This window comes from Cricetulus griseus, assembly GCF_003668045.3.
Source record: "Cricetulus griseus strain 17A/GY chromosome 1 unlocalized genomic scaffold, alternate assembly CriGri-PICRH-1.0 chr1_0, whole genome shotgun sequence".
Lineage (NCBI taxonomy): Eukaryota > Metazoa > Chordata > Mammalia > Rodentia > Cricetidae > Cricetulus > Cricetulus griseus.
In genome coordinates this window covers 269000061-269024949 of record NW_023276806.1, presented here as the reverse complement: position 1 = coordinate 269024949, position 24889 = coordinate 269000061, and the positions used below count along the sequence as shown (strand labels likewise).

General features: G+C 41.8%; 1 protein-coding gene across 1 annotated transcript in view; it reads right to left on the bottom strand.

Annotated features, from left to right (window-relative positions):
• Nucleotides 1-23654, bottom strand: part of Cabcoco1 (ciliary associated calcium binding coiled-coil 1) — a 99332-nt gene extending 75678 nt beyond the window's left edge. The window contains exons 1-4 of the mRNA XM_027395065.2: nucleotides 23583-23654; nucleotides 17202-17308; nucleotides 9361-9530; nucleotides 2896-3040 (exon numbers count right to left, since the gene is read on the bottom strand). Of these exons, the coding sequence (XP_027250866.1) occupies nucleotides 2896-3040; nucleotides 9361-9530; nucleotides 17202-17308; nucleotides 23583-23654 (494 nt within the window). The remainder of the gene's footprint in view (nucleotides 1-2895; nucleotides 3041-9360; nucleotides 9531-17201; nucleotides 17309-23582) is intronic.
• Nucleotides 23655-24889: the final 1235 nt, after the last annotated feature.

Genomic DNA, 24889 nt, shown 5'->3' with positions numbered 1-24889 from the left:
CTCTTAAGTTGAGTATGGCTTTCAGTGGTTGGACCAGCAGATGATGAGGGTGAAACTGAAGCACACATACTTCTGATAGTTCAGTTATCTCCATCTTTATAGAACTTAATAATTGTTGAAATGAATGTGTTGTGCAATTTCAATGCTGCTAAATTTTTATTTGTGCACCCAGGAGGGATTCTGAACACTCGTGGAAAGGCTCACACTGCCTCACACAGCTTCATTATCAATTCCAGATATCCTAATCGCTGATCCTTTATCCCTCGTGTAATAACTATATTTAAATGCATAGTTACTCTCCAATCGCAATGTGGAGATTTAACAGCATTATATCTGGAGCTTCTGTATTTAACTAATCTCTTTAAATATTCTTTTTATTAGGAGATCTGAGATCGGTCATGTAGAGCTGTTAAGATGTACATTGATGAACGCTGCTTGGAGAGATGAGTTGAGACAGGGAAGGGAGCTTGTCCCGCGCTGTGAGGAAAGGGACATCATGGCCCATGTGGAGGCTTTGATGCTATGGTTAGCTACCAGGGGACCCCATTTACATTACAAACCTGGGTTTAGGGCTTAGCTGTAGAAATGCATCCTGCCTGAACAGACAAGCAAGTGTAGATGAAGAGGGAAGCCAGAGCAAAAGTGCATGGTTGACTTCCCCTCTGCAGGGAATCTCAGGCCCTAAGGGGCAGAAGGACCTCAAGGCACAGATTTTCGTGTGCTTGCTCATGCCTGTGTGTGTGTGTGTGTGTGTGTGTGTGTGTGTGTGTGTGTGTGTGCGTGTGTTCGTGCATTCACTGGGGGTGGTGGAGGTGAGAGGACAAACTCAGGTGTTGATCTTCACTTCCACTTTTCACCTTGTTGAACTTTCTTGTTCACTACTGCCTAGGCCAGGGTGGCTGGTCCAGGCAGGAGCTTCACCTCCTAAGTGTCTGTCCTGGGCTTATAGACACCCTTGGCATTTTGTGGGTTCTATGAATCTGAATTCAGGTCCTCAGGCTTCTGCAGCAAGTGTTTTACCCAGAGAGCCATCATCTACCCAGCCTGCAGGGGGAGGGGGCATAGGTTTCTGTCCATTTTCTCCTCTTCTCCCATGGGAGGAACTTGTCTTGCTCTAAAAGCTAATGGAAATAAAGGCTTTTCAGTGAGACTCACACATTAGGAAGCCTGTTTTCTACTAGAAGAATTGCACTGTATTAAATGATGTCTTGCAAAAAGAACTGTATCCCATGCCTTTATTAAGCCACACCAGGAATCAGTATACAAGCTTTATCATATTAAGCACACTAACATTTATAAAGCTTCCAAACAACAATCAGGGTCTTTGCCAAGTGAGTCCTGAACCAGTGTAGGACATCGGGTGGCCCTCTGTGTTGAAGCATGCTGAATGTAATGTTAGGAAATAGTGGAGACACAGTTGAAAAGCAAGAGCAAAGAGACTGTGTGGGAAGACACAGGTAGAGGCAGATTTTCACCTCCTGATGCCCCGGGATTTGTGAAGTCTAAAAATGTCTCTTTGGAGAGAGGCATGCCTCTCACACATACTTTGTAATGGGCTCTATAAAGCAAAATTAGGCTGGTGAATGGCTCAGCACTTGGTGTGCACACCTGAGGACCAAATTCAGGTCCCCAGCACCCATACAAATGCTGGGCAGGCATGGTGAATCACCACTGATGCCATTGGAGGCAGGGCTTTCTAGCTGTCTAGCAGAATACCCTGGGTTTGAGTGAGAGAGTCTGTCTCAATAAATGAAATGGGGAGTAGTTGAGGATGACACTTGGGGTCAGCTTTGAGCCTCCAAACACATTTGCACACATGTGCACCCTCCTACACAAGTATGCCCCTATATTAGAAAACACCCATGCATACTACATATACACAGGCAAAAAAAAAAAGAGAGAGAGAGAGAGAGAGAGACAGATTTCTTGCAGTGATACAGAGTCACTGATAAAAAAATACTTCCTCCATGTCCACCATCATTTTCTAAGAAAGTAAGACTTGATAATAAGTTATACTGCCCATTAGTTCAAAGTAATTTAGGGTATTTAATAAATTTGATGAAGTTTGTGACTCTCCTCATTTTTTTTTTCTGTACCAGGGATTGAACATACAAGCTCATGATGGCTAGCGACAAACACCTTACTAAGGAGCTACATTCTAAAACCTCTTTGAAAATACTTTTGAGACAAGACTAATTTGCTTAGGCTGACCTTGAACTCATGCTGTAGTGCCTTAGCTTCCCCTCCCAGGGATACAGGCCTCTGCCATAAGGACTTATAGCTCTTTCATTATAAACACATTCATACAAAAATCAACTCTTAAGTGGAAATGAATGTTACTCTTTAAATTGTAATTGTGGCTCCTTGGACAGACTAGCTACCTAAAATAGAGATCCATTATAACCGAATTCAATTTTGTTAATAAATTGCTGTTGCTTCCAGACTCAGGGAAGAAAGTCAGTCCCCAATAGTGGTTACAGGCCAGTGGAAGTCACAGTGTCACTCAGGGGTCATCTTTACGAATGCTGGCCTCACTTTCCTTTGTTAGATGGCAAAGCTGAGTATTCTCTACTTTGAAAAATTAATTTTGTCTTTGTGGGGGGTGCGAGGGTATATCTGTGCCACTGCCATGTGTCAATGAACAGTCTGGAGGAGTTAGCTCATTCTTTCCTTCTACTGTGTGGTTCCCAGGGCTAGAACTTAGATCGCCAGAGCTTGATGGCAAGCATCTTCACTCACCGAGCCATCTCTGCAGCCTAACTGTTATCTGCTTATTGAGTAGTTGCTGCGCAAATTCTATAGCCATCTGAATCTACTAAAATCTTAAGTTACCTTTAGTGGGTGTTTCCTAGAAGACACGAAATGGAAGGTAAGTGGGATGAATACAAGTCCTACCTGGTTTTTAAGTAATCGATGATGGCGTTGGCTTCTTTGACGTCGAAGACATGCAACTCCTGGTTCTTCTGTGAATGGTTAGGTCCAATTTCTGCCATCACTTCCCCGAGCCACTTGATGCTGTCCCCTAAGGACATATGGAGTGCTGGAAAACAAAGTCCGAAAGCTCTTCCATTATCTTCATAGCTGTTGCGGGGGTACAGTAGTCCAAGATATCCTAAATGTGCCCAAATTTCCCTTCTCCATCATTTATGGAGAGAAAAGGTGACGCTCTTGTTTCTTCACTACAAATTAATAATTGCTTTTTGGATGAATTAGTAGTGATTGGTCTACCCATCATTATGACCATATATGTTCATGGTTGGCTGGACAGACAGTTTGTTTCCAGTTTAAAAGGCAAAACCACCAATATCTATTTAAATGCCACTTTTAAACTGAAAGATGCATTTTAAAGCAAATTTTAAGGAACAAAAGATATATAAAAATCAGAGAAAAGCTGGCCACCATACGTGGCAAGGAGACCCAGATGATAGGTTTAGCCACTGTGGACATCAGTGCTGAACTCAGGTGGGAAAGGTCAATGAGTACAGTCCCCAGTTTCTTGGCTATAACTGGGTGTTACCATGGGAAAACTTGGCCAGAAGATTTTTTTTTGATAGGAGTAAAATATTTGGATAGTTTCAAATTTTCCATATTTATGTTTATATTTTACTTATTTTATGTCTGTCTCTGTATTACATGGTTTGTGTTTAGGTAAGAGTAAAATCTCAGGAAATGGGTTCTCTCCTTCCACCTGTAGGTTGCCAAGGACTGAACTTGGGTCATCAGGCATGGTGGCAGATGCCCTTACCTGCTATGGTCCTTTTTGGTTGGTTGGTTGTGTTTGGTTTTTCTTGTGGCAGGGACAATATTATCTACAATTTCTATGCCATCTCCCCTCCTGTATTGGAGATCGGATGCAAGCAACTGGAATATCCAGAAAGTCTTTCCTGACCTAGTGGGTAGGCACACATAGGGATGGTATCAGTGGGTAGTAGGTACACACAGGGGTGGCACCAGTGGGTAGGCAGGTACACAGAATAGAGGTGGCTGGAGGCAGAGAATTGAAAGGTCTTGAAAATTTGTGTCTGGGCTGGTGTCAGGAGAGGTGACTCTCAGCTTAGGTGCCGGACTGATGGCTTGCTGGGATTATTCAAGAAAGCTGCAGGGCAAAGCTGAAGATATTTTAGGAAGCCATCAGTCAACGTCCTACTTCATGCAATAGAATAGAATGTTGTAGCATCAAGGAGGAGACAAAGATGGATTATGAGAATATAGACTGATAGTTGGTTCAGCCACATCTAGAGAAGCTGAGTCAGGCACCTACCCCTTTTCTCTGTAATGTACATTCTGGATGCACCAGATGTCAAAATCACTAATATAATTTTTAGAAAGACATTACAGACAAACACTAGCTTATGATCTATTTTGTTCAAATTTTCTTCTATATGTAGCAATTAGAAAGAATTTTAATTGAATCCCACTGAACACTGCAATAAATGTGCCTGGTGCTGGCTGGAGCCCTTTAAAGAGCAGTGCCTAGAAGTTACCAGGGGTAATTCTTACGCAATTGAGCCATCCTACAGTGTCATGATTATCACTCGGGTCACACAGAACTGAGGGTGAGGGCCTCTTGTTTGTCATCTCAGGTAAAACAACTCCAACTGCACATTTCTCTTTTCCCACAGGTGAAGGGAATTGGGGAAGGGAAGATGAGTACAGTAAGAGTAACTCATAAAAAACAGAAAATCAAGCTCGTTAATTCAAGATGCTGAGAAAAAGCTTATTTAGATTACTGATTTGAATTCTAGGTGGAACTATGGTTCTCAAACACAGACTGCATCTGAGACTGTTGCTTCTGTTGACCAATGGCTGAATCTTCAGAACTGTTTTTTTTTTTTTTTTTTTTTTTTTTTTTGTGGAGCCGCCTGTCTTACTGGAGATAATTGCTTTGAAAATGACAGGTGTTACACCTTTCTATTAGCTAACTAAAATACCACAAGTGGAGTGATCAGACTGAGAGGGAATTAACCAAAAGCACTCTGGAAAACTCAGGCGAGGAAGGACACCCTAGATTTATAACTAGTTAGAAAACTTGGGGTGGGATCAGGTAAAGGCACTTACTTGCTAGCTAGGTCACGGGTCTCATCATTTTGTCTTAAAATGAGAACTCCTGCATCCAAGATGGTGGTGCTGCTGCCGTGGGAATGCACAAAACCCCCTGTGTGCCATCTTTCTAGGCAACGATTCCTGCACCGCCTCATGGTGTACCAGTTTGTATCCCTCTATGAACGTGCTGCTTCCAAGGTGTACCATATTTTTCATCTATTGTGCACGCACTATTTCTACTGAGAACCTGCTTCAAGTGTATTCCACATGTGCTGGCCACAGTGTGTGAATAGTAGTCCACATGTGCTGTTCATAGTGTGTGTGTGTGTGTGTGTGTGTGTGTGTGTGTGTGTTGCTTTCTGGCCCTTCACATATGTACTTTTATTAGTATGTACCCATATCTGGCCCTTCTTATATGTGTGCCTTCCTAGTATGTACCCATATCCTTTTACATATGTGCTTTTCCTTTCATCTATCCATTTCTGGCCCACTACATAGGAGTGGCTCTGTAATATGTGCTTTTCTTCCCATGTATCAATTCTCACTTATCACATACACACTGATTTCTAGTGTCTGTGTGCTAGTTTCTGGTGTATTACCTTTGTTGTTCACTCTAGGTTCTGCCCCATGCCAGCCATGTCTGATGTGACATCATCAGGATAGACCCTTGTTTGCTGAAGGTGACCTCATGTCAACTTAAGGAATGAACTGAATCCCTCTGAATCTTATTTGTCTCTCTTTCTCTCTGAATAACAATGCATAAATTATTTGCTGGGGTCCATTGTTGAATGAGAATGCTGATAAGAACGAAATGTCTGGACTTGTTTAACAGATGTGATTTCTTTTTTCAGCAATATTTTCTGCCTTCAGTGGGTACAAACCACAAAAGCAAAAGCGTATTCTTTTATAAATTTTTTTATTTTTTTGTTTCTCAGGCAGGTTTTTCTCTGTGGAGCACTGGAGCCTATAGACCAGGCTGGCCTCAAACTCACAGAGATCCACCTGCCTCTGCCTACCGTGTGCTGGGGTTTAAGGCGTGCGACACCAACGCCCGGTGCAAAAGCATAATCTTAAGATGTCTCTGAACTGTACTTTCTATCTTTGAGATGATCCAGTTTGATTTGAGGTGGGCCCTCAGCAGAATGTCTTGTAGACATGAAACACAGATTTGGGGCAAGGACCAAGTCCGAAACCTAACTGTCCAAAAGTGGGTGTCCTGTGGACTGGGCTACTTGACAACCATAAACCTGGGATGTAGCTGTGGTGGAGTGTGGCATGATGACTTCATCTTCAGGCCCCTATGGTCCCTTGCAGACACACTTTAACTCCTTGCTGTGTCAACCAGCAGAAGCTGTGTTTTTTGTTCACAATATACTTCGTTGGAATGGCTGAGAGGGTTTTTTTTTTTTTTTTTTTTTTTTTTTTTTTTGTGGAGCCGCCTGTCTTACTGGAGATAATTGCTTTGAAAATGACAGGTGTTACACCTTTCTATTAGCTAACTAAAATACCACAAGTGGAGTGATCAGACTGAGAGGGAATTAACCAAAAGCACTCTGGAAAACTCAGGCGAGGAAGGACACCCTAGATTTATAACTAGTTAGAAAACTTGGGGTGGGATCAGGTAAAGGCACTTACTTGCTAGCTAGGTCACGGGTCTCATCATTTTGTCTTAAAATGAGAACTCCTGCATCCAAGATGGTGGTGCTGCTGCCGTGGGAATGCACAAAACCCCCTGTGTGCCATCTTTCTAGGCAACGATTCCTGCACCGCCTCATGGTGTACCAGTTTGTATCCCTCTATGAACGTGCTGCTTCCAAGGTGTACCATATTTTTCATCTATTGTGCACGCACTATTTCTACTGAGAACCTGCTTCAAGTGTATTCCACATGTGCTGGCCACAGTGTGTGAATAGTAGTCCACATGTGCTGTTCATAGTGTGTGTGTGTGTGTGTGTGTGTGTGTGTGTGTGTGTTGCTTTCTGGCCCTTCACATATGTACTTTTATTAGTATGTACCCATATCTGGCCCTTCTTATATGTGTGCCTTCCTAGTATGTACCCATATCCTTTTACATATGTGCTTTTCCTTTCATCTATCCATTTCTGGCCCACTACATAGGAGTGGCTCTGTAATATGTGCTTTTCTTCCCATGTATCAATTCTCACTTATCACATACACACTGATTTCTAGTGTCTGTGTGCTAGTTTCTGGTGTATTACCTTTGTTGTTCACTCTAGGTTCTGCCCCATGCCAGCCATGTCTGATGTGACATCATCAGGATAGACCCTTGTTTGCTGAAGGTGACCTCATGTCAACTTAAGGAATGAACTGAATCCCTCTGAATCTTATTTGTCTCTCTTTCTCTCTGAATAACAATGCATAAATTATTTGCTGGGGTCCATTGTTGAATGAGAATGCTGATAAGAACGAAATGTCTGGACTTGTTTAACAGATGTGATTTCTTTTTTCAGCAATATTTTCTGCCTTCAGTGGGTACAAACCACAAAAGCAAAAGCGTATTCTTTTATAAATTTTTTTATTTTTTTGTTTCTCAGGCAGGTTTTTCTCTGTGGAGCACTGGAGCCTATAGACCAGGCTGGCCTCAAACTCACAGAGATCCACCTGCCTCTGCCTACCGTGTGCTGGGGTTTAAGGCGTGCGACACCAACGCCCGGTGCAAAAGCATAATCTTAAGATGTCTCTGAACTGTACTTTCTATCTTTGAGATGATCCAGTTTGATTTGAGGTGGGCCCTCAGCAGAATGTCTTGTAGACATGAAACACAGATTTGGGGCAAGGACCAAGTCCGAAACCTAACTGTCCAAAAGTGGGTGTCCTGTGGACTGGGCTACTTGACAACCATAAACCTGGGATGTAGCTGTGGTGGAGTGTGGCATGATGACTTCATCTTCAGGCCCCTATGGTCCCTTGCAGACACACTTTAACTCCTTGCTGTGTCAACCAGCAGAAGCTGTGTTTTTTGTTCACAATATACTTCGTTGGAATGGCTGAGAGGGTTTTGTTTTTTTTTTTTTTTGGACTGGAGGTATACATGAGCTTGTTTGCTTTCCACTCATTTTGCACAGACACTTTCACTCTTTCCTGACTTAGCTTCTTGAAGCCTGCTGGAGGGTCGGAAGTGCAGGTTCGAACTGGTATGGACCACACAAGACTCAGCTGAAGGCCGCCGGGAGGCTGGGAGGTGTGGGAAAGGTGTAAGCTGGAAATAGTTGCTCAAATTGCTCTTGTAAATGTTCTCCTCCTGCTCAGAAGTTGCACAGCTTATGACAGCCACATCAAACATCCTTTGAAACTTTAATTTTCATTGTGACTGACGTATTCAAGTTTCGCTTGATGTGCAGATCTGCCCTGAAAAGGCTTTCTCTAGCCCCCTCCGCTCACACCTCAGTTTCCACATCCTCCCCAGAAGGAGTTTTACTTTTTCTTTTGCCTTTTTTTTTTTTTAAATTAAGATGCTTTTTTGTTTGTGTGTGTGTTTGTTTTTCGAGCAGGGTTTCTGTGTGGCTTTGGAGGCTGTCCTGGAACTAACTCTTGTAGACCAGGCTGGCCTGGAAACTCACAGAGATCCTCCCGCCTTTGCCTCCCGAGTGCTGGGATTAAAGGCGTGTGCCACCACCGAGATGCATTATTGCTGAGTGTTAAATTTGTCTTAGATTTTCAATCCCACCCCTCCCCCAACCCTCTAGATCCCAAGTACTAGTATTCTAATGTGTGCCTCCCTTGATGCCTGGCTTTACAGACTGTTCATATTTCTTCCCCATAATTTTCTCATCTCCTGTATGCTCACAAATAGAAACACACATTCTAGTTTTTATCTTTTATAAAGAAAAGGGCACAGTTCTTCATGTTCTTTTACTCTGCTAATATGGAGTCTTGTCCCACAATATGCAGAGAGCTTCCCTATTTTACCTTGTGCTATGTATTCTACTTTTAAAGATAGATTAAATTGAGTTTGGGTTTCACCATAGTTTCGGATATGTAGAAAATTACAAAGATGACAGAATATCCTATGGTATTTGGAGTGTGATTGGTGCGGGGAATACTAATTAGAATAACTTTGGCGAATCAACAAAGAGAACATTAGTCTTACTAAGGATCTTTGAGGATTTACCATTCATTGAGAAATGAGCTGTCCCTGTTGTATCCAGGAAACAAAGCCACAGTTCTCGTTAAAGGAAATGCACCAAAGAAAGCCAAGATGCTTTCGAATATTAATTTACTGGGACTACATCCGATCCCCTCACCCCGTGGGCGTCCCCCCCCCTCGTTTGGACAACAGAGGGGGACTAGACTTACTTTGAAGATTATGCAGTAACAAGTCCAGCAAAGTCATGAATTTTGAATGTTGGTTGATGGAAAAGTCCATGGTTTTGGCCCAAAAGAACCCGGACACATAGTAGTCTAAGAGAATGGCATCTCTTAAGCAAGTCCGGAGATTTTTAAAATTCAGAAACACTTTCATTTTTCTGTGACAAAAAGAAAAATGCAGACAGTAAGTGGGAGTAAGTAGCGAACAGTCCCGAGAAGTCTTGGAAGCAACTAGTTTAATGAAAATTCTAGAATGCTTTTCACCTTAGAGTATTCAGTCATATCAGAATCCACAAGGTGAAAGGGAAAGGAGGAAAGGGAGGAAGGAGAGAATGGCAAGGAATGGATGGGAGGGTGCTCCTCACTCCTGTCTCAATTCTCTTTTCTCTGTCTCCCCTTCTCATACCTTCAATACCTGGCATTTCTTCCTCCTGAAATTCAAAATTCAATACCCTTTCTTTTTGTGTGTGACAGGCCTCATGCAGCTCAGGCTAGTCTGGAACTTTCCATGCAGCCAAAGATGACCTATCGCCTCTGATCCCCTGCCTCAGTCCCATTGCTGTTTCTGGGATTAGGCCAAGTGGGTGCTCTTCCTACCAGTTCAGCCACACCTCCAGCCAGGACCTCTCTACAAAGCAATCTGCTGTTTTAGTTTGATCCATTTCTGACAACAGATCGTTACATATTGTGTTCTTTTTTTTTTCCCTCTGTAAAGAAAACAAGCCGTTCATCTTTCATTGCTTTTCTGTCAGATACATTTATTTTTTTTCCCAACCATTCTTCCTTTCCCTGAGTTTGATTCTTATGACTTCTCTCTCAGGATAAGTTAAGCGGTTATCCCTTCTGTAGGCCGCTGTCATATCTTTATGTTTCCCACACTTTTCTTCTGATGTTTCTAGCCTTTTCGTTTCCATCATCTCTTCCTCCAGCTGTTGTTAAGTCTGTTTTGTGCTCTTGTTGCTCCATAAGTTTAAAAAATCTGACACAACCTTGACCTGTATTTTCTGTATGTCCCTCTTCACATCTTTCTGATGGTGGCTTTGTCCTGTTCTACATCCTGTCACTGTCTCGGCAGACACAGACCTTATGTGTTAGTTATTTTTAAACAGTGGACAGCTGCTTGCAGGAAATGAACTGGGTGTGGAGACCTGCCTATGATCCAGACTATTAGATGCTCCCTGGATCATTATATCAACACTGGTAGTCACTTCCTGTGCCATGATACAAAGTGGTTGGCACTTCCTGTGTCCTGATAACCAACTCATAGGCATTTCCTGTGTTGAGTTACTTTCTGTTAGTTCTTCTAACATTTATTTTTGTCTTGATTAGTGAGATTTAAAAAAAACATAGACTTATTTGATTGTGACATAAACAGTCTGTAATACAGATGTGTACCCCATTCATGCACACCCAGGCCCTACACTGCAAATGGAAAATCCAGGGGTCTTTCCTCCAGGAAGTGTCCTGTACCTTTCCTTTGTCCTAACACCTGTAGCTGTGTGTATCTCTCTCCAACTGTCTCCTGCACATTCAGCTGATCTGTGATAATCTGAGGATCACCTTCAAAGCTCATGGCTTGGCCTTCAGCATTCTCCTGTCTTGACAATGGCTTCATTGGTTGTCCTTGTTGCTTGTATGTCATTTCCTAAGACGAGTTGGGAGATGGTATGTGTGTGGCAAATTCACTCCGCCATCTTCAAGTGGGGGGCCCTTGTTCTTCACCATATTTAAACGAGTGATAATTAATACAGGTTTAAAAGTAAAAAGGTTTTTTCTGACACTCGTGTAACAAATCAATATCCATCTCAAATGCAGCCTTATCAGGAGAAACTACAGACCCTACATGAGGCCTGATGAGTTTTAAGCAAACATTCCATCTCCCCTCCCCTTCCCACAGTGGCAGACAATGCTATTGAGTCTATTACATTGGTCTAAGAGAAGGGTTTTTCTGTAGGTGCCCTATTACTTTATTAACTCATAAGGACAAGTTAGCTTTTCTTCCACTGTACAAAAGTCAAACAAATAAATTAGTAGCTTTTATTGCTCCTGGCAGCTGTCTTGTAATCTTTATCTAAAATATCACATAACAGGAGACTTAGGAGCAAGTTGACTTCATATTTGAGTTTGAAAGTGACATTATATATGTATATATATATATATAGAGAGAGAGATAGATATGTGCATACATACAGTGTTTATGTATCTGCATCCATTTAAAATTTCTAATGTGTTTGTGTGCATGCACGCAGAGGTCAGAGGACTGCTTGCCATCTTGTCCTGAGATCCGCTGTCTGCCTCTAGGTGCTGGGATCATAGGTAGCTGCCATGACTGCCCATCTTTAACATGGCTGCTGGGGCTCCTAGTTCAAGTCACCAGGCCTTCAGGGTAAACGCTTGATCCACTGAGCTATCTCCCCAAACCCTATTTGGTTGCTTTTACAGATGATTTTCTAAGAAATTTTTTGTGTGATGAGAACTATTGACCCTTTATATTTGGAATGCAGTTTTACAAAGCATTCTGAAATTGTTTTATTTTTGTGAAAGGAAAAAATTGGGTTATTTCCCTCTCATGCACATACTTATTTTTACCAGAATGCTCTAGAATAGTTGTTCTAGTTTATAATTATCCTGTTTGCCTTTATTTTAATTTCAAATGAATCGTGTGCTTACTGCCAGGGATTTTTTCATTTTTATTTTCTTCTAGATCACAATTCTCATTGGCAGTTTTCTCGGTTATTATTATGTTAGAGGCATCAATGAATTGATTAATCTTTCCTGTGGTAATAGGTCAATTTTTCGATTAAATCACAGGACACCGAGGTTTTTGAGTTCTTTATATAAAAATATCCTGAACAATCCCTGCTTGAATTCAATTCTGAAATCACATTCTTTCCTTGAACCAGATTCTGATGACTTGTCTGTTCCTCAGAGAGCTGCTGTCCATTCCTGACAGGGAAATGTGAGGGGCCTGCCTGCTCGTTGTCCCTGGGCCATTTTACGCTGGACACATGAAATGCTTCAGTTTCATTGCACTAAAACAGGAAAACCAAGCGTGTATTGCGTGAAGTTTCATCCTTTTCTGGTTCATTATGTTAGGTGTGTAACCCAACACCCTCCCATCCGGTTGATACACATGCACCGCTATGAATTTCCTTACATTTATCTTCTGCCGTCACTGACTTCATTTTCGGCAAAGCAGATTCCACATTAACTTCATTCTTTATGCACAGTATCTTCTTTCAGCTTAAAGAGTTCCTTCATGTACAGATCTTACTGGCTCTGTAATCTCTTGGTTTGCAGAATCGATCCAGCCTTTAATCTTGAGCTGTTGGTTAACGTTTCTGTCACTTCTGTTGATTTTTCTTTAAACTTTCCCTTCATCTGCCATCTGCATTCTGTGTATTCTTAAGTAAATATCTGACCTCAATACATGCACATGCTCCTTTTTTTTTGTTTTCATTATTTTTTAATGCTTGTGTTTGAATGAACTCAACAACTTTTACAAGTATATTTTGGTGCCCACTCCCTGACCTCCCTCTACCACAGCTTTGACAGACATCCGCCCCATCTCTCTCCCCTTCCTTCCCCCTAATGCCAGTGGGCTCTCTCCCTTGACTTGACCCTCAGGGCTTAGTATCCACAGATTCTATTCTTCCTCCAGGCATTTCACTCCAAAGGAAGTGCTACAGGAAATCAAGACACTGTCACAGCTGGAACACAGTTTCTGTGTCGTCTACTGACCAGTTTTGTCATAGAGGAGGATGGAACAGGAGAGAGAGAGAGAGAGAGAGAGAGAGAGAGAGAGAGAGAGAGAGAGAGAGAGAGAGAGGAGAGCCACAGAAGAGAGACAGAGACAGAGAGAGGAGAGCTACAGAGAGATAGAGACAGAGAGAGGAGAGCCACAGAGAGATAGAGACAGAGAGAGGAGAGCCACAGAAGAGAGACAGAGACAGAGAGAGGAGAGCTACAGAGAGTTGTACAGAGAGACAGAGACAGAGAGAGGAGAGCCACAGAGTGATAGAGACAGAGAGAGGAGAGCCACACAAAGAGAGACAGAGACACAGAGAGAGACAGAGACAGAGAGCCACACCTATAGTGTAGGCTGATTCACACAAGGGAAAGGAAGTCAGTGGCATCTCAGGACATTGTGACTTGGCAAGAGGTGATGGAACTGTTTGCTTTGCTTCATTGAGAGTGTCAGCAAACTATCTCATCATTCATCACTCCTTCATGCTCTGGAGCTTGGAATGCCTGCCCCTCCGAAGTGTATCAGCATGCAGAAACCAATTGTGCAGACCAGATTAGCAGATCAGGGAAGTCTGGCTACTGAAAGTTACTAGAAGGCATTGATAGACCTGGTGTGGTCATGCACAACCCAGAGCCCAGCACTTGAGAAGCTGAGGCAAGGGTGTTTCTTTGAGCTTGAGGCCAGCCTTGATGACTAGAGTCAGACTCAGTTTCCAAAAATGCAATCAAAGAAAACCAAGGCTCCGTGTGACTTCTTCGTTTATAAAGTAATTTTTAACTAGCTTCTGCCAGTTTTACAGTTTACAGAAAAATTTCTTTTTCATTTTTACATGGGCATTTTGCTTGCATGTGTGTCTGAGCACTATTTGTATGTCTGGTACCTGAGGGAGGCTGCAAGATGGCATCCAATCTCCTGGAACTGGAATTACAGATGGCTGTTAATCTGCCATGTGGATGATGAAAATCGAACCCAGGTCCTCTGTGCAAAAAGGCCAGTTCTCTTAACAACTAAGCCATTTCTGCAGACCTCTCTTGTTTTTTTGTTTTTGTTTTTGTTTTTTTTTTAATGAAACTTCGGGGTAGATTTGTAAGTACTGCTGAGTTGCATATAAATAAAATATTATTGGTAGCATACATTAGAAAGTCATGAAAAGAACACCAGGCATATGAAGTCTATTTTGGAATGTATTTTGAATAATCCCTCATGTTTCTCGGGTTGCCTGTTGGTATAGAGAAAAAAAAATTCATAATTGTGAAATGTAGGGAAAGTATGATGATTTGTTGCAATTTATTTAAGTAGGTTTATAGCTTTTCAAACTGCATGATCTGGGACTATTTTGGTCACTTGGGAGAGGATAATTAAATTATACTACTGTCTTTTTGAACAATATATAACCATCCCTTACAATAATGCTGCTTTAAATTGAAAATGATTGCAAATACATGTAGATTATTGTTACAGAAATGATATTTAAAGACACAAGAAAATGGCTCCTAAGATAAACGCTGTCCCAAAATTCAACATGCAATTCCTTGATGTGATCATTGGGCTCACTGGAGATGTCAACGGGCTTTTACGACACAGCTACTTTACATATCTCCTATGTTTCTAAGTTTTGTGGCATGTTCTGTTGGTTTTGTTTGTGTCTTTGTATCCTGGCCAGGTAGACCTGGCTCTTCTGGATGTGCTTTGAAAACCAGGCTGGCCATGAACTTATGTGGTGGCCAGCCTATGCTTCTGTCCCTGACTGTGTGGCTCTGACTGCCGCAACACTGGCTGTGTCCCGTGCCTTGTTCCTCATATGCCCTCCCGGTGCTTAAAAGTATTTTCTGAATTTGGATATTTATCAAGGAAGGGCAGTCAATAATTGAAAAAAAAGATTTGTGTTCTATAAAGTAGGTACATAACCACAGCACAACTTACGATGTAGTAAAAACGCACGGCTCTAGAAACTAACATATTATTTAATATTAATTACTGTTAAATACTAAATGTTGGGTATGTTTAATGTTGACATTTTATGTACAAGTAAATTGGAAGCTGGAGTGAATATCTGTCGCTTGCACTGTATTACTATGCCTTAGTTCTGACTACTTGACAAAGATCACATTCATATAGTGACCTGCAAGTGAGAAAACCATTTCACACAAAGTCACTATGGATATTACTAACACCATGGGTGATTTTTAAACATCAATTATTAAAATTGTTTGGATTTATTTGTTTACCCTTCGTGTGTATGGCTCTGTGTGAGGGTGTCCACACACCATAGCACATGTACAGAATACAGAACAACTTACTGGAGTTCATTCTACTATATAGGTCAGGGCTCAAACTCAGGCATCGGGGATCCATCTGGGACATGCTTTCATGCTTTTTTTTTTTTTTTTTTTTTTTTTTTTAAATCAATCCCTGCACTAAGAATCACAGTTTCCAATAAATATTTATTTATGTAGAAATGGTAAAAAGTGTTATGAGAAATCATTTAAAATGGGTGGGGAATTTTTAATTTTCTGACCGATTCTCTGGAAGATGAAGACAGTAGACAGTTGGGCCCAGTCACTGCCATCACTTCCCAGTGGAGCCTGCAAGCATCGGAGGTGAAGTGCACCTTGGGATATAGCTGTAGGTGTTATTTGCCTGCTCCTGATGAGCCTTCTCAGATTCCTCTCCCATTCAGGGCATCTGCCATTGCTCCTTCTCAGGAGTAAATCACGTCAATGCCATAGCACTTGTAAATCTGTTTGTGGTCACTACCGACGGAGTCATTGTCTATATGTTCATTATGGTCTGTGACACCTTGCTTGTGTCCTGAGTACTGGCTTGCAAAGACCAGATTTCCAGGCACACAAGCCCAATCTGACTTCCCATAGCTAAGCAGGTTTCCATTTCAAGGTGGGATAACTTTGTTTTAAATTGTGGGTGACGGCTTAGCCACGAGGTTACCTTTCTAACCACTCATAGACATCTTTAAGGAAACCATGTTGACTAGCAAACTAATATTCTAAATAAATGATATGCCCTGGTACTATATGCCCCAGACAGCATGATGTTAGAATTATTGTGACAAATTCAGTCCTACCTACGTTTTAAAACACATGTCCTAAGAGCCTAGAATTTAGCATTATTGTTTCTTATAAATGATGTCACTGGTAAAAGGCTAGCACGCAGAATTTCAAAAATCATAACTGTGCTGGATAGTTTTATGTCAACTTGACACAAATGAAAGCCATCTGAGAGGAGGGAATCTCAGTTAAGAAATTGCCTTCATAAGATTGGGCTGCAGGCATGTCTATAGGGAATATTCTTAATTAATTATTGATGGGTAGGTCTCAGCTTATTGTGTGTGGGACTACTTCTGGGTTGGTGGTCTTGGGTTCTATATGAAAGCAGACTGAGCAAGTCAAGAAGAGCAAGCAGGAAGCAGTACCACTACATGGCTTCTGCATCAGCTCCTGCCTCCAGGTTCCTGCTTTGCTTGAGTTCCTGTTCTGACTTCCTTCAGTGATGAACAGTGATGTGGAAGCGTAAGCTATATAAATGGTTTCCTCCCCATTTTGCTTTTGCAATGGTGTTTGATACCAGCAATATTAACCCAAACCAAGACAAGAACCTAATTGACTATTAATGTTATTAATATATTTGCTATATTGTATGGCTATAATTAATGTTGTAGAAGGATGTCCTTTGGATTATGGGGCACATTGACAGCTTCCTTAATGTAAGGGAAGAGACACAGAAGAGGGCACAGGGGAGATACAGGGGGTTCTTGGTCAGCATTAATAGTTTGCCAATGCCTGCCCCTCATCAGGAAAGGCTGCAGATCTGTAAGAAAGGTCAATTATCTTTGCATTTGTGTGTGTGTGTGTGTGTGTGTGTGTGTGTGTGTGAGAGAGAGAGAGAGAGAGAGAGAGAGAGAGAGAGAGAGAGAGAGAGAGAGAGTGTTCTTAAGGCTTGAGATTTTTTAGTAAACACTATAGTAGTGCATAGTTTGAAATAAAAGCTTAGAAAGTGCCAATAGTGCACCTCTGTCTTCACTTAGCAATGAAGGTCTAGTTGACTGAGACTCTGGAGTACTTACTCTTGAATTCCATCCATGTCAGCTTCGCTCAGCAGGTCAGTGATCTGGTCAGGTGAGAGCAAATCTTGAGAAAGGATCTTTTCATTCTCCTGGAATTCAGTGTTTTTCTATTAAAAACAAAACAGAATGGCTTATCTGAATTGTGTATTTTGTATCCTAGCCCCGATGATATAAAAACCTTAGTCATTTTCTTTTCTGCCGATATGTTGGTGGTGTCTCTCCACCAAGAAGTCACACAATCAGAAAGTCTATCCTTGGGCATGTGCAGAACCAAGGGCTGCTTTACAGTTCAGCAAACACCGACTGTCTATGTGTTTCTCTTTGAATTGCAGGCTCAAGAGAGGGTAAAGCCAAGGAGAGACTTGCTTGCCCCAAGGAGATCAACATTGGGTTCTTAATTTACTCATCCTACGTTAATAGTGCATCGGTATAACAACTTAATATTAAGTTACAAACACCGAACCAATAGAGATTGTATTAGCTTTGAAATTTTCCATTAGAAAGCAGCAGGGCTCATACTGTAGCTCAGGGGGTGAGGTGGTTGTGTGTAGTTAAGGTAAGTAAAACTTGGAACATGCTGGGGACAGGGGTGGAGGTGGAGTTGATCAGAGCATATTGTATGTGTTATGAAATTCTCAAAAACAGAAAGGAATATCTCAAAGAGAAAAGAACATGACAAATAAGCTGTAGTAAGTAGGGCATTCAGTCTCTAAGCAACGACAAAGACAGGGATGTGAATGGACCGTACAGAGACAGGGACCCCATGAATGGCCTTTCAGGACTGGCCTAACCAGAGCCCTGGGCGAACAGCTCTCAGTAGTGCCCAGGACAGGCGTCAGGAATGAGATGGAATCCAGTGATCTGTGTACACTGCAGCATGCTGGAGGAGGTCCTGAATTTAAGAAGATGGCAAATAACCCCCAAAAGCTTACAAAGTAGAACAACTGTGAGTGGAATTGCCTTTTCATCTTCATCTCTCCATGGCATGGTTGCTCGGAGAGTGTTGAAGAAGTGGGAATTTAGAGGAGATGCAGACAAGGTCATGGTCGGACTGCTGATTAATTTTAAGACTTCAGTCAGCTCCTTTGATCTCAAGTTTGGATTCGAATTTTTTTTTAAATCATTTCTTTTTCCATGTTTGGGTACTCACAGGTCTGCCACAATGAGTCAGGGCGAGAAGTACATGGGGAGTGAATGATACCGACATACAGATCAATTTACTTGACAAGAAAAATTCTGTATAGAAAAAGATTAGGACAGACAGAACTATATGAAAGAGAATCCAATAATATCCATGCTTTGACAGTCAGAGCCCTGGCAATGATGCCCGATGTCAGTGCTCATGTTTTTACTAAAATTCGGGGGTTTAAGACAATCATCTTTCAGCAGAGCTTGCCTCTTTTATTAGTATTAGTGTTCATAATAGCAGCATTTTAAAAATACATGCTTCTGTACCTATTCTAAATGAAGCTTCCTTCCCATCCTCCTTTCTTTTTTTCCTTTTTTTATTTCTCTGCTGCCTTGCACTAAAAAGAATATTAATTAGGTGAGTAAAAGTCTTCAATCTTTCAGTGCATGCATTCTGTCATCTACAACCTCCAGATACAATGGTGATTCATAAACAGGCTAAAATTGCCCACCTGTCTCTGTGGCTTTCTGTGTTGCCGTGTCTCTAGTTTGGCAGCTCTGTGGCCACACTGCTCTGTGAGCTCACTTCATCCCACCTACTGCTGGATTTTAGCATCCATTCCAAAAACAACAGTTTAAGCCTCCTATTATTTACCAGATAATCTTTTGTCTGACTTCTGGTCCTCCAGTGTCACCTGAACACTCCACATCTGTAAACATGTTTTCTTCCTAGAACATGGGCTATTAGGAAAATACCTGCACCCATTGCTGGGAAAGCTTCACATAGGAGAGCGAGCCTCTAGAAAGCGTCATGGAAAGGAAAAGATTACGGATTTATCTGATTAGGAAAGAGGGCTTTCCCAGTCAGAAGAAACATGAGCTTGTCTACAAATGCCAGATTTGGAAAGTTTTTTCCTTCAAGCCTAAAAATAAACGAACTAAGGAGCAGTGTGGAGTTAAACTGCATCGGAGTAATAGGCAAGAGAAAAATCAGGGGTATTGATGCTGTCTTTATTTGAAAATTTGATCCATTTCATTTCTTGCACCCACTTTGCTTTTATCAGTGTGGCCCATTGCAGCATCCCCCTGTCTAGATTGACTAGGTACTGGCACTTCTTAGATGCTGAGCTGGATAGGACCTCACCCCTCTCACTGGGATCTTCCCACGGGGCTCAGAGACCAATTATTTTTTTAAAAGAAAATAAGTAATTAAAGGAATGAGAAACAAGTAAAATAGTTAGCTATTTAAAGATATGACTAAAAAAGGCAACTTCTTTATTTAAAGAATAAAGAAAGTGAATGTCTGCCACAGCAGGTAGCAAAACATTAGAAAACACAAGGAAATGGATGATCTCCTAGGAAAATATGTTGTTAAAACTTAGTGGGATAAAGGAGAGAATAGATCTGACCAAACAGGATCCAAACTGGTTTCTACCTTTTGTAAAGTTCACTTGCCTATGTGGTATTATCCTGAAGTTCTACATTTAATAAAAATCTAGGTTAATAATTTTAGTCTATTAAGAGTTCAGGTTTTTTTTTGTTGTTGTTGTTCATTTGTTTTGTTTTGTTTTGGGCTGGGTACTGGTGGTGTACACTTTTAATTCAAGCACTAGGGAGGCACAGACAGGGGCAGATTTCTGTGAGTTTGAGGCCAGAATATAGAGTGAGTTCCAGGACAGGCAGGGCTACACAGAGAAACTCTGTCTTGAAAAACCAATCCCCCCCCAAAAAAAAACAAAAGGAAAAAAAGAGCTCTTTTTTTTTTTTTTTTTAAGCTGAACATCTAGAATGTGGATAGAAGAACCCAAAGAATCACAGAATGTAATAGAATATAGAAACCCAAAGCACTAATGAGTTTGGACTGTGTGGTCAGAGTTAAAAATAGATGAATCCCACTGAGATCAAGAGATAATGGCCCATCACCCAGACAGAACCATCACTACAAAAGGGGACATAAGTTTATGTCGAACTCAACTCGCTTTCTGTGACTGCTCCGTAAATGCCCACTAGGTGCTTTCTAAACTCAGCATCGAAACACTTGGTGAATATAAATGGAAAAAGAAAACTGAGATAGACAGAGTATCTCTGAAATTGCTGCAGCCACCATAGTACCAAAAGTTGGGATAGCTGTAGTCAATGCTGTAGAACCAAAAGCTGGAGATGGGATCCCGACAAGCAACCTCACCGTAATTCAACATGAGAGTCATTCTCCTCCATTACAGTTAGAAGATAAGAAAGTCAAATATGTGGCTTGAGCAGTAGACCCAGAGGAACAAAAAGGCCTTTATTTGAAGATTACCTCATAGTGTCCTTAAGGAGGCTGACGTTATACGAACACTCAGCTGAGAAACCTGGTAAAATGGTTACACATCACATAAATATCCAACGCCAGCTTCTCTTCTCTGTTTGAGAAACTAATCAGAAATGGAAATGCCCCCAAACCTGATTAAATTATACTTTGTTCTGAGTATAACAAAGGCACAAGAATTACCACAAAATTCCTCCAACTTTGTCAGAACTTGCAGGCTAAGAACTGATAAAAAGAAATTTATTAGGAACTCTTTCAAATTCAAGAACTGAAATTCCTCTCACATAATAAATGTGATGCAAAGACAATTCTGAATCCCAGTGGGGGTTTCCCCCCAGAACTTTACAAGATAACTTTTAAATTCTTATAGGAAGATACAGACATTTGGGAGACGTGAAGACTTCGAAGGGAACCTTCCCAAACTAGTTGTAAAACAGAATATAAAATGGTGTAACCCTGCTAAGAATTGGACAGACTAAGGCTTGGGGAGGTGGTTCAGTGGGTAAAGGGCCTGCCACACAGTCACAACGACCTGCGTTTAGGTCCCCAAAACTCACATGAGAAGCCAGGTCATGGTGTGCTTTAATAATCCCAGTGGTTGAGACAAACAGATCCCTGGAGCTCCACAGCCAGTTAGCCTAGAGCAGCAGTTCTCAGCCTGGGGGGTCTTGACCCCTTTGAGAAATCTCTGACTCCAAACATATTTACATTATGATTCATAACAGGGGCAAAATGACAGTTATGAAGTAGGAGTGAAAATAGTTTCATGGTTGGGGGGTCACCACAAGGTGAGAAACTGTGTGACAGGGGTGCAGCATTAGGAAGGTTGAGATAAACAATTCCTGAGGAATTTGTGAGGTTCACATCCTCATAAGAGACCCTGTCTCACAAATTAACTTCTGGGAATGGTATTGAAAGTGCAGAAACTTGAAGGTTTGCTGTTTAGAAGAGACTGAGTTTTCTCATCTGGCACCTGGCAGGCTGCCATGGTTTTAATGTGCTACCATAATTGCTTGAGCACCTACTAAGTGAAGGACAACAGTTTCAATTCTAGATGTTGTCACATCGGCAACACATGGGGAACCACTGGTGATTGAAGCTTGTCCTTTACTTCTGATGGACTTAGCCAAAAAAGAAATATTTCATTCTTGAATGCCTCACACCACTAAAGGGTCTTCTGTCTAATTAAATTTTGATACAGAATTTGCCAGGAAAGAAACCCTGAAGTGGATAACTCTAAGGAGGATAATTTTGCAGGGAATCTGATCCAAGGTTCTTTCTCTCAGCAGCCTTGGGGAAAGGACTGCAAGGGTGTCTTTTGTTGTGTTTTCCTTCTAACCTCAAAGTCCCTAGATAGCCCAAATGGGTGGTCCTGATGGTGGACCATCTTGCTATGGGCCACAAGAAATGAATTTTACCGGGGTGAAATATGGAGAGTCCACTACTCCATATATTAACTCTCATTCTTAGTCAAGGAATACTGCTAAGCGAGTCCATGTTACAACTGGATTTCTTCAGTCACTTAATAATAAAAATGATTGAGCTAATAAAAATTGAAACACACACACACATTCTGAAATACCAAGTCATTAAACTTCAAATCACTAAATATTCTTAGAGAGGGCATTGCATCCACAGGTAAGTTTGATTGTGCCCACGTGGAGATGATACAGTCTTAGAAGTTCTTATATATGTTTAAATGGCATAAAATGTAATAGGGAGGTTTCCTGTGCTGGTTTAAAAATTAGGTTAACTTTGCGATCACAGGGGAGGAATGGTCTTGGAATCCTGTTTATCAGGTTAAAATGTGCATTTAATGTATGCTAATTTTATTTAGAAAGGCTCATAGGAGAGCCTGAAGGCTTAGCGGTCTGCCTGCAGTATTGGGGGACCTGAAGGAGGTCAGACAGGAAGGCATGGAATTATTGGCTTTATGTTTCCTAACTTCCCAGACCACAGAGAGTACTTATCTTCCGAATAAAGATGGTTGTTTAGACTAATATGGGGGCTAAACAAAGCTGCATTAATTACACTTCATTATTCACTCTTCGGAGCCTTTAAAAAAGGAAGGAAAAATAACATCCTAGAAACAGTATTTGATAGACACAGCAAGGAGATTTAAACATTAAAAAAACCCATAGTTGGCTTAGCGGATACGCTTATGGTTAAAAACTCAGCACAAGATGGTGACACCACCTGCCAAGGCTGAACACCTGAGCTTTAGCACTGGGACCCGCAAAGGCACCATCAAGTGGTCCTCGGACCTCCACACTGCACAATGGCACGCAGGCTTTTACCCATCCACCCATCCACCCATCCACCCATCCACCCAGCCACAAATAAGTAAAAATATAGTTAAGGTAGAGCTTCATGGCATTAAGCCCATAGGCAAAATGACTTAATGCCTCCCTTATTCCTTAGTGAGACTTGGTACAAGAAGGCGTCTTAACATGACAGAGATTGTGTTATGCAGGAGGTCCCTGGGGTACCCAAGGACAATTTCATGATGAAGCAGGAAGCCAGGAGGCAGGAAACACACTGTCAGTTCAGGGGCTTTGGATCCTGTCTCCTGGCAAAGGGCCTGGTGACAACAGAATCTAAAACAGACCCACTCAGATCGCAGCAGCCTTTAACACTGTTTGATCAGTTGTGATTGATCGTCACAGTCAATCAGTGGCACTTACAAAAGGGACTGGTCTCCTTTAAGATCAGAGATGACTGTTTTGTTTGTTTTCCAACTGAATATTTGCATGGTTGTGAGGCTGTGTGAGCATGGAACTTTCCAGAGTAAGCTTACAGGGTTTGTGATGAGCTTCCGGGGTCCTCTGATCAGACAGGCAGCTTGCAGGCCATCACCGGCTGCGTTACTGGTGACTCTGGCCTTGACATTGAGTGATCTTGGCATTAGCCAAGGACCCAGTCCCGGACAGGAAGAGGGTGCATACCTCAGAGTCAGCTGTGCTGTCTGCTGGAGTCACCGCGGGGGTCGTGGCCCCTGGGGTCCACAGTCCTGCCATGTTATCGCTAGAGGAAGCAGTCCTTGTCGCCTAGGCAACCTGGGTGGGACCCAGTGTCGCTGACGGAACCGAGACGAGGCCCCGCCCACCCATGGGGCCGGATGAGGCCACCTGCTGCTCGAATTACAGTGCAAAGTGAAAAACATAAGAAGCGATTTCTGGTGATGCAGAAGGCTAATTTTAAATTGGGAGGTGATAAGTGATTGGGGCTCTGGCTATTGATAGTTAGTCTTAAGCAATTTTTGAAACGTTTTCAAGTCTCACCATGGCATTGTGGTCTTTAGAAGGAAAAACTGACCCTAGTTTTAGAGATGCATATTTAGCTAGTGATAGAGATGATAGTCCGAAACTTACTCCCAAATATCTAGGGAGGTGATGGAATTGGGATTGCTGTAGAGATGGAGTTAATACACTGTCTCCTCTTGTACATGTTTGAAATTTCCATAACACAAACCCTGGAAACAATGTTTCATATACATTGTACATATATGGTTACAGATACATTATGCAAAGAAGGTGACATATATATATATATATTATATATATAATATATATATATATGCAAGTCATATATACTTTGTCTGTTTTTGAAATGGTCTTTAGTAGCCCAGCCTGAAGATGACTTTGAATTCCTGATCCTTCTACCTCTACCTCCCAAGTGCTTACAATCAAGGCCAAGGGCATCATATCAGTTTATGCAACGCATAGATTGACCCTGGATCACCTGAGTGCTTGGCAAGCACTCTAACCACTGAGCTACAACACCAATCCTACATATTTTGATTCTTTAGTTGTTCAATATTTCCTTTGGCTGTGGGATGCACCACACCGTTCATTTACTGCTTGAAGGCTGATATGCAAGATGCTTACTGTCAAATCCAGACACAACGGACTCAGTTCCCCCATGCATAAAATAAAATTAAAACTGCTATTGGCCTCAAAGCTTTCCAAAAGAGATCAAACAATGTATTGGCTGGTTTTGTGTGTCAAGTTGACACAAGCTAGAGGCACCAGAGAGGAAGGAGCCTCAGTTGAGGAATTGCCTTCGTGAGATCCAGCTGTAAGGCATTTTCTCAATTAGTGGCCATTGGGAGGAGGGGCCAGCCCATGGTGGGTAGTGCCATCTCTGGGATGGTGGTCCTGGATTCACTAAGAAAGCAGGCTGAGAAAGCCATGCGAAGCAAGCCAGCAAGTGGCACTCCTCCATGGCCTCTGCATTAACTCCTGCCTCCAGG